The following is a 10,404-nucleotide window of genomic DNA, read 5'->3' as shown; positions in this document are numbered from 1 at the left end:
CCCTTCCTGTTGACGGGGCTGCCAGACACGCCTGTAGCCATTTCGCGTGATCGTTCGGTGTAGGCATGATCATAACATTAACGAAGAGCGGGGGATGAGTGACAAGGTAACCTCTTGTCTGCTCAAGGCTGCAGCCACGCAGGGCTCTGGCCGCTTACCATGGAGTCATAGAATCGTTTTGGGAAACGAGCTCAGCGTTTCTCAAGACTAACAGGGTTCCTGCATGTGAGTGTGACTGCCTGAAACTGCGCAGGCTGTGGAGGACTTCAGTTGCTGAAGCTGGTTCTGCTGAAACTTCCAGGTGAAAATCTTGTGTTAAAGAGCGAGCAGCACGCAGCTTGTTCTGCGAGTTACAGCCTCTGTCTGGAACTCAGCGTTTTGCCCTCATGGAAAAAGTGGTAAATGGAAAGTTCTGGAAAGCCCAGAAGGAGTTGGATAGCTTCTGCACCCACCGTCCTGAGGAGTTACTGACCTAGTAGTGGCCACTGGCTCTGGTGCTTAATTTGCTTTGGAAGTTTGTGGGAGGGGAAACCCTGCCTGCCTCTGCAGGAGTCCCTTTCGTCTCTGAGGTTCCCTAACGCTGGTGGCTTTTCCAGCCAGGTGAGATGGGCACCTCCATCAGCAAATCTGAAACTAATGTCCTAAGGTGAAAGCTGAAAATCATCTGATCCTCCTCCTAAAACTGACTCTGCCCTGAGAGCATTTGCAAACGACTCCCTCGGGTGCGGGTGCGGGCAGAGCCGCTCAGACTCCCTCTGACCCAGCAGCTCCGGTTACTGGGGCATCAGTGGCAAATCTCAAAAAGAATGTAAATAAGTGCTTTAACCACAAACTATTGTCCCTGCCCTGACTAACGCTCCCTGCTCACATCTAAAGCACTAAGTTTAGCTTTGTTTTCCTAAAGGATCGCTAAGGAATTGCCAGTTCAGCTATTGACCCAGGCAGGCCATGGCTCCGCCTGTCTTCCCAAGGTAAAAGGAATTAGGAGGGGAGAAAAGCCCCCGCTCTGTCCACAGGACAACGTGACAGCAGAGCTTCACAGGGCAGAGCTTCTTTCCACAGGAAAAAGAAAACAAGTGAAAGAACTGGCTTTATGTACGCTGGTCATTGTCAGCGTGACAGAAGTCAGGAGAGGCGCTTACCCCGGGAGGAAGGGACTGGCTCCTCTGCCAGGCTGACACGTTGCTCAGGCTCTGCCAGTCCGACCCAGGCGGGGAAGCCGGAGCAGCCTGGCATCTGCGGTGCCCTCGCCGCGTCGCCAAGCTCAGACTTGTGCCAAACTGGGCAGTGAGCAGCAGCTGAGCTACCGTGCCGTGCTAGAAACGTGCACTGAAGTTTCATCCTTCTGAAACTGCCTGGTTCACAAACTTTCCCCAGCAGTGACCTCATATTTCTGATGTAGCAATGGCATGAAGTCATCGGATGGTCGTTTGCATACAGAGCGAACTGTCACCAAAACAAAGGGTGACACGGTTTCCTCTCTTCTGCTTGGTGGTTCCCTCGCGTGGGGTCTGTGACTCCTGTGACCCTTTCTCCAAAGGGTTCTGCAACAACTGCCCTGGAGTTGCCACTCGCTGTGCTTTCCTGCAGGCTCCGAAGTGAAACGAGGTCTGCTCAGCACTTTTGCAGGCGAGAGACTAGAAAGAGAAAATAAAACCATGCTGTGGGCTCAGGAAGACTTGCCCACACAACCCACTCTGGTGTTGCAACACACCCCGATCCCTCTCTCGGCGAGGAGAGCAAATCAGGTTCTAACATGACCTTGCTGCAAGGGCTGGCACTGACACAGTTGCATCCAGAATTAAGATGAGCCCCTAGTACTTCAGAGGGTGATTCTCCCCTTTACTAATTTTTACATCAGCCAAGGAATTACTCCTGACTTATGCTGGCAGCTAGAGTCCTCCTTTTTTTTTTTTCCCCCCCTACTTTTTTTTTTTTTTGGCTGCAGTGGGTCTGTGTGCTGACCCTGACACCAAGGCCAGCAAGACACTCTGCTGTTTGAGTGTTTCCCACCTGTCTAAAAGTAAAATAACGAAGCAAAGGGACTGTTTGCAATGGTGTCGAAATAACTGTGCTTTGCCCCATGACAGGGCTACAAAAAATAAACCACTAAAAACCAGCCAACAAAATTGCCCTAAAGCAGAGCAACCACTGAGTGAGCAAACCCTCTGGACTTTGGGACTTATTTGGAGCGGTTTTCTAGAAGTTCTCTGAGGATGATAAAGTCGAAGCTGTGTTTTTGCTGCCCTGTTCAATCAGGCAGCGCCGGTTCTGGGCTTCTCGCTTGAGAGGCTGGAGGTCCCAACTGTTGTGACAAGTTTTGCTGCAGACATGTAGCACCCTGCACCGCTGCCCTGCTTGAATCTCGCTAAAATGCTGACTAATTGCATGGTTAATGCAGCAACACTTGACATCCTGCCGAGTTACCTCCCGAGATGTCTCCCCCGGCTCTACCCACGGTCAGGCCAGGGCTAACAAATGCTCGTTTCGCTACTTCTTCCTCAGATCTCTGTTCCTGTTCCCACAGCAAAATAAAAACCTTACACAAGTCAAAGACGACAAGAAATAAGACAATGGTTCCTGTCACAAATCAGCTGGCAAGTCTTTTTTTGGGGGGGTAGAGCCTGCCAGCGAGCCTGGAGCAGCGCTTGGCTTGGGAATCTAGACTGTGAGCAATTTTGGTTTGGGGGTTTTCTATTGGAAAATTCTAAGAATAGGAATTAACTGGCAAGGGAGAGAAAAGCGGACACTGCGCTGAAATACTCTGAAATCCCGGCTCTGCCTCAGGCTGAGAAGTAATCCTGGATTTATCACACGATACTGGAGTGTCCAGATACTGACCTAGGTCTATGCTGGGGAGGCCAGTACACGTTCAAGATATTGCATCATTGTTATTCTTTAACTTCTTTAACCCCATTATGTAATGAGAATACTTCTGAGACTTGGTTTCAGAGGAAGTGAGGAGGGATTTCCTGCCTAAGCTGGTCAGTAGGACGGGGACACAAGTTTCAAGGTAGCCAGCCAGAACGCTGCAGCTGGGAAACCTGACTCACTCTTCTGGGAAAACTTGGAAGGATTTCCATACCCTTCCCAGAGGAAGGGTTGCAGGAGCTGGCAGTGGTGGGGAGGCCCATAAAAGCTCCCCAGGATGAACAGAGCGATGACTCTGAAGTGTCTCTCTTTGCAAAGGCTGCCCCAGAGCCACCCTTCAGAGGAAAGGGGCTGGAAACACCAAATGCTAATTAAAAAGGTAAAATACACCTATTGCTGTCCCAGCATTTCTGTTCAGTCTCTGGTCCTGACACCTTTCTGAAGCAGAGCTGAAGTCCTGCCAGATTTTTAGTTTGTTTTGGTGGTTTGTTTTTTTTAAAAGGATGAAGCCATTGCAGACCCCATCTCTGCTTCAGACAAAGCAGAGAAAATCTGAGGGCTTTTCCCCCCCCTTAAAGGGTATTCAGCAAGTTCAGGGTTTGGTTTTTTTCCAAATAAATATTAACCTGTTTGAGTTTGCCACACTTTGAAAATTAAAATGAAAAATAATTACTTATACTACTGTCTTAGCAATAAAAAAAGCAGGATGGTTATTTCGTTTAACGTATTTGGGGATCGAGGGAGATGACTGAGTATGGTCCTTGTCCCACATAGAATCATGGAGCCTCTCCAGTATCTCCACAGCCCTGCCAAAAAGATGAGTGATGTCACATTAATGCTCCCAGGCCATGCTGAGTGACAGATCCCAGCTGGGGTGCCCTCTGCTTTCCACCAGGTTTGCTGCGGCTTTAATTCACCAGAGGAAATGAAGTAGTACTCACACTGTTACACCCTTGTTTTTCGTTTCAGCTGCAGCTGAATTCAGAATGGCATCAGAAAAGGCCACAAAAAAAGATGTGCTGAAGGGTGAGGAGCAGCAGCAAGAGGTAGGTGCCAGGGCGGCTGGTACTCTTAACATGTAACAGTTAAACTACCTGACGGCAGATACGCTGGTACCGTGACTCCACCAGCAGCTCGCAGCCAGACTGGAAGTAGCAGAAAGATTAACGGTATGAAGCTGAGGGTAAATCTAAAGGCAGTTAACACAGAAACTAATTTTTTTTTTTTTTTGCTCAAGAGAAAACTTCGGGGCCAGCTCGAGGAATTCTGAAACATGAGCTGTTAAAGGTCCTGTTTTCACATCTGGGTTTGGTGCTGAAACCCAGTGGGACTCAGAATTGAGCCCAGAGCTCAAACTTTTAATCCTGGCTTGTCACTGACTTGCACTGACTTCAATTCTGAGTTTAAGAAGGATGAGGAGATGGACTTGATGTCCCCTTAGGACCTTTCTGCGCAGACACATGTATTCACCCACCAGCTTGAGGTTAGGTCTCTAATGTCACATATTTCTCTTGGGTTTTAGAGCGCTGTCAATCGTGTCACCAGCTTGCCCTTGCTCAACTCTGCATTTAACCTGGTCTCATCTGCCTACAACTATACGAAGGAGACGCACCCGTACCTCAGCGGTGTCTGCAACGTGGCTGAGACCGTGGCTGCCGTCGCAGTAGGCAGCGTGGTCGGTGGGGCACAGCCCATCCTGAACCAACTTGAGCCACAAAGTAAGTGGAGAGGCTGGAGGGACCCCCTCTGCACAGAGGAGTAGCGAGGAGGGGAGTTTCACGTGCCTGGGGGATGATGTCCACCTCCAACAGCACGTTGCTCTAGGTAGTTGTGGCGCTGAGCCTTCCTCTCAGCACCTGCTCAGCGAAACCACTGGATTTCATGGACATGAAACTGTTACAGAAACAAAGTCTGGCCTCTTGCCTGTGGCTTCTTTAAGTCACTGAGCAAAATCTCCTGCTTTTATCACTTCAAGGTATGAGCAGCCCCACTGGTAGTTGCACTGTCCACCTTGGATATAGCTCAGTGTGTCTCACCCGACACTTTCCAACTTTCTTCGCTTTTTAACAAGACATCCCCACACACACCCTACCCCAGAACGGTGATTTTTTTTTTGCTTGCTTTTATGAGTGTACCCTGAATTGGCCATCGTAGGGTCAAACCTCCCTGTCCAAACTGAAGAATCAACTGGTTCCTGTTGTCTTTTCTAGTTGCTCTTGTAAATGAATATGCCTGTAAAGGACTGGATCAACTGGAGGAGAACTTGCCTTTTCTTCAAGAGCCAGCAGACAAGGTAAAGTAAAGGTTACTCCTGGGGAAGCCATGACTTGATCTCTTGCTTGATGGAACTGTTACAGAGGAATATGGGAAAATACCTTTCAGCAGCACTGTTTTGTCAGGTCAGTTCCTGGTATGGGCTAGGGGAGGCACTGCAAGCTGATGAAAGCTGGAGTGATGCCTTCAGCATGTGGAAGTGAGCGTGTCCCCCATAAATACAGGTGTACTGACCTCCTCAGCTTTCCCACGAGATTGTGATTTAGCCATAAGGAACACCCTGCCTCCCATGCCTGAAGTAGGGAGGGAAAACCTATTTAAGGAAAAAAAAAGAATATACTTTTCTCTGCCTCTCCCTCTTGTAGGTAATCTCAGACACCAAGCAGCTGGTTTCCACCAAAGTGACATCTGCTCTGGATGCTGCCTGTGAGGCAAAAGAAGCAATGGCTGATAAAGTGACTGAAGCTATGGACCTCACCAAAAACGTTGTTGGGGACAGTGTCAAGCTGACAAGGTCAATGGTCACCTCCACTGTTAACAGCGCTGTGGAGGCTGCTCAGGGAGCCAAGGACCTTGTGACGAACAAGGTGACCGAAGCCGTGGACCTCAGTAAACACTTTGTGGAGGACAGCGTTGGAATGACCAAGTCTGCAGTTGCTTCTACTATTGTCAATGCTGTGGAAGCTGCCCAAGGTGCCAAAGACCTTGTGACGAACAAGGTGACTGAAGCCGTGGACCTCAGTAAACACTTTGTGGAGGACAGTGTTGGAACAACCAAGTCTGCAGTTACTTCTACTATTGTCAATGCTGTGGAAGCTGCCCAAGGTGCCAAACACCTTGTGTCTAACAAGGTCACCGAAGTTGTGGAAGCTGCCCAAGGTGCCAAGGACCTTGTGACGAACAAGGTGACCGAAGCCGTGGACCTCAGTAAACACTTTGTGGAGGACAGCGTTGGAATGACCAAGTCTGCAGTTGCTTCTACTATTGTCAATGCTGTGGAAGCTGCTCAAGGTGCCAAAGACCTTGTGACTAACAAGGTGACCGAAGCTGTGGAAGCTGCTCAGGGGGCCAAGGACCTTGTGACGAACAAGGTGACCGAAGCCGTGGACCTCAGTAAACACTTTGTGGAGGACAGCGTTGGAATGACCAAGTCTGCAGTTGCTTCTACTATTGTCAATGCTGTGGAAGCTGCCCAAGGTGCCAAAGACCTTGTGACGAACAAGGTCACCGAAGCCGTGGACCTCACTAAACATCTCATGGAGGACAGTGTTGGCCGGACCAAGTCTGCAGTTACTTCTACTATTACTGCTGCTGTCGGGGCTGCCCAGGGTGCAAAGGATCTTGTGACCAACAGAGTGACTGAAGCGATGGACCTGACCAAAGAGGCCGTTCAGGACAGTGTTGAGAAGACCAAATCGATGGTCGCTTCTACAGTCAATACAGCTCTGGATACTGCGTATGGCACCGTAACCAGCAAAATAAACACAGCCTTGAAGCAGAGCAGAGAGGCTATCCAGGAGGGTGTGGAGATAACTAATTCAGTGGTGACCAACAGCTTAAGCAAAGCCAAGGCTGTGAGCCAGACAGTGGCAGGCGGTGTGGAATCTGTCCTGGGCATGTCAGAAGATCTGGTGGATCAGTACCTCCCGATGACAGAGGAAGAACTAGGTGAGAAAATACTTAGCTGGCGCTGGTAAACACAAAGCCTTTCCCACATGACTAGAGAGCACCTGACACCGCAAGACTCGTCTCCTGAAGTAGACAGGTAGCTCCAAATTTGTCACCAAGCCGGCTGGCTCTCAACACTGACTCGTCACATGGTGTGGGACAGAATTCAAGCATTTGCTAGCAGGTCCTTGCCCACCAGCCTCAAGGCAAATCAATGTGTGGGTGCACGCTTCGATCTATCTGTCAAGTCTGCTTAGCTGAAGAGAACATGTTGAGGAGGGACTAGCCGACCTTTAATATCTGAGCAACAACAAACCTCTACTGTTCACACCACAAGCTTCAGCCTCGTGTTTCTCAATGGGTGATCTTACCTCTTTTCCCCCCTTACAGCCGGGGTAGTGGAGCACAGCTGCATCTCTGTTCTTGTTTCCTCCAGGTAAACTTGCCACAACGGTCGAGGGATTCTGCATGGCTTCTGTGGAGGAGCAGAAACAGCAGCAGAGTTACTTTGTGCGGCTGGGTTCCCTCTCTAACAAAGTCCGCCACCGAGCCTACCGGCTCTCCCTGAACAAACTGCAGCGTGTTAAGCAAAGCACCCAGGATACTCTCTCACGACTACAACTGGCAATAAAATTGGTACAAACATGCTTTTTCCTTTCTCTTCCTGTCTGTAGTCTTCCTGCTCTACTATCCAGACGAAAGCTCCTCCTCCACCCTGTACCAGCTGCGTGGCATTTTGGATCCTACCCGGGAAGGGAAGCACTTTGTGCTTCTCTGATGGCGCGTGCTTGCAATACAGCTGTCCCTCTCATTTTTCCCATCAGATTGAATCTGTGAAAGAAGAGGTCGGCCAGAAGCTTCTGGATGGGCAGGAGAAGCTCCATCAGCTGTGGGTGGACTGGAGCCTGACCCAACCCAAAGGAAACCAAGTTAAAACTGCCTCCCAAGTAGAGGTATCCCTAGAAGGGGGCATTTAATCAGGCCTTTTGTGGCTGGTGTACATCTCCGCTGCTCGAGTAACTGAGCTCTATCTCTTTCCCAGCAGGTAGAGCCTCGGACTTTAGCTATGCTGCGTATCATCACCCAGCAGCTACAGCCTGTCTATGAGAATCTGAAAGCCAGCATCCAAGGCCTGCCCACCAACATCCAAGAAGCTGTGTATCAAGCCACTCGAAGTATCCACAAGCTCCACGGTTCTTTTTCCAGCGCTATGTCTTTCCAGGACCTCTCCAGCACCACCCTAAGCCAGAGCCAGGACTGTGTGGCAGAAGCCCGCAGGTCCCTAGACGACCTGTTTGCGTACGTAACTCAGAACACCCCTCTGAACTGGCTTGTGGGGCCCTTCAGGGCGATAGCTAAAGCCTCACAGCACAGCAGAAAACAAAGGAAGAAGAAGAAGGAGGAGGAGATGATGGCTGATATAAAATCACCTGTGTTGGAAAAGGCTACATCATCAAAGGCGGTGGCATCAATGGAGGTGGCATCAACGGAGGTGGTATCAAAGGAAGTGGCTCAGATACCTGAAGAACCAAAGGGAGCAGACAGGATCCCAGGGGAAGGATGTGAAGTGTCAGAGAAGCTGGAAGAGAAGGCGAGGAAAGACACAGTGGTGGCACTGGCTGAAAAGCAGATAAAAACTAATGCACCAAAGGAAGATCTCTGAAAGAATTCCAGCTCTTCTGGCCCAGGCTCCCTGGCCAGAACAGCCCTTTATCTTTTAATTGTGTGGCCAGTCGTGCCACCACTGCCCCCTGCTCTCTCCCTTTCCTAGGCTGGGTTTACAGTCTCTCTGCAAACCAAGGAGGGGTGATTCCGTATCTCGATTTATATTTTTTTAAACATGCTGCTGCACTGGAAGGGAAGCTGGGGGCCCGTACTTCAGCTTTTTTAGTCAGCCCAGCTGTGGGAACAGCTAATTCTGGCCGAGACAAGTTGTGGGAGAGAACTGGTCTCAGCTTATTTTTAACTTTGGATCCGTTTTTAACGCATCCAAGCTCCAAAGATCTTGATGCCCTTGATCTTTGATAGAGTTTCCTCCTTCTACAAGTTTAAAAAATGCGCGTTGCCAGCAGGACTTCCTCTCTGCCCGCTGTGCTTCCGGCGAGGCTCAGCCCCGCAGCAGACTAGGAACAGCTGGGGACATGAGGCTGCTTCTCAGAAACACTTCTCTTTATCGATCAGCCAAATGTTTGTTCTTCCTTAGAACCTTTGCAAGGTGGGATTTTCTTTTAAGCACGCCAGTTTGTGGTGGGATTATCTTTTCTAGTTCTACGAAATACGTCAGGGATCACCTGTTTGTGTGTGAGTAACTCTGGGCGTGAAACCTTTCGCAGCCTGTAAGAAGCTGGCGAATGAGGTGGCTTTTTCCAGGAGTTACTCTGCCACGCTCATAGGATATCCTGCCATCAGAATAGGGGAGATAGGTGCTAGTTATTTTCCCAGCAATCAATACCTTGTAATAATTTCTAATGTAATTTATTTTACATCCTGGCACGGTCCCTGTGCTAAGGCTGGAATAATGGCAAGCAGACTTCAGAATAAAGTGAGACCTGCGTTTAAAAAAAGTAATTAAAATCTGTTCCTTGTGTATATGTAAAGCTGCAGCATGATGTTCTCCCCTTAGCCCAGGTTGGCATTTAATAAATCACTCCTCTGCACAGCTTGCATCTTCCTGGAGGGAAAAAAAACCTCAACCCTAATGCTTTTAGAATCATAGAATCACAGAATGTTGGGGTTGGAAGGGAGCTCTAGAGATGATCCAGTGCCACCCCCTGCCAGAGCAGGGTCACCCAGGGCAGCCCCACAGGAACGCGTCCAGGCGGGTTGGAAAGTCTCCAGAGCAGGAGACTCCACACCCTCTCTGGGCACCACTGAGAAGAGATGTTCAAGTCCCTTCATCATCCTCGAAGCTCTTCGTTGGAGTCCAACGGAGAGCTTCGAGGATGATGAAGGGAGTAGGTCCCAAGGAGACTCCACACCCTCTCTGGGCAGCCTGGGCCAGGGCTCCGGCACCCGCACAGCCAACAAGTTTCTCCTCATGTTAAGGTGGAACTTCCCATGTTCTAACTTAAACCCATTATTCCTTGTTCTATTGCTGGGCACCACTGAGAAGAGATTGTCCCCTTCCCCTTGACACCCACCCCTCAGACATTTATGTATGTTAGACAGGTATTTCAGCACGTTTGATAGATAGATACATAGATACATAGACAGATAGATAGATAGACAGATACATAGATGACAGATAGATAGGTATTTTAGCATGTTTTATAGATAGATACATAGATGATAGATGAATAGATGATAGATTAGATAGAGATAGGTATTTTAGCATGTTTTATAGATAGATACATGGATGATAGATAGATAGATAGATATAGATAGATAGATAGATGAATAGATGATAGATTAGATAGAGATAGATAGGTATTTTAGCACGTTTTATGGATAGATGATAGATAGAGAGATATTTTAGCACGTTTCATGTTCTTAATCAGAAAAGTATCTTCGCTGTTTTGCCCCCAACGCCGGTACCCCTGGGGTTCAGCGGCACCTCCATCCCCCTGCTGTCCCAAACCCTTTCTGCCCCCG

The 10,404-nt window shown here is 49.1% G+C and overlaps 1 protein-coding gene across 1 annotated transcript; it reads left to right on the top strand.

Moving 5' to 3' along the window:
- Positions 1 to 3,840: 3,840 nt before the first annotated feature.
- On the top strand, positions 3,841 to 8,161 carry LOC104277369 (perilipin-3-like; the record flags this gene model as incomplete). The annotated part of the gene is made up of 8 exons (XM_009873988.1): positions 3,841 to 3,917; positions 4,394 to 4,589; positions 5,082 to 5,164; positions 5,511 to 6,611; positions 6,729 to 6,813; positions 7,250 to 7,449; positions 7,638 to 7,766; positions 7,859 to 8,161. Coding segments are annotated over 8 exons (2,174 nt in total), but the record flags the coding sequence as incomplete, so codon positions are not given.
- Between the last annotated feature and the right edge of the window lie 2,243 nt (positions 8,162 to 10,404).

The sequence above is a fragment of the Apaloderma vittatum genome, unplaced genomic scaffold (genome assembly GCF_000703405.1).
Source record: "Apaloderma vittatum isolate BGI_N311 unplaced genomic scaffold, ASM70340v1 scaffold22617, whole genome shotgun sequence".
In the NCBI taxonomy this organism is placed as follows: Eukaryota; Metazoa; Chordata; class Aves; order Trogoniformes; family Trogonidae; genus Apaloderma; species Apaloderma vittatum.
Note: the sequence above shows the minus strand (reverse complement) of the source record. Positions and strands in the feature narration are given on the sequence as shown.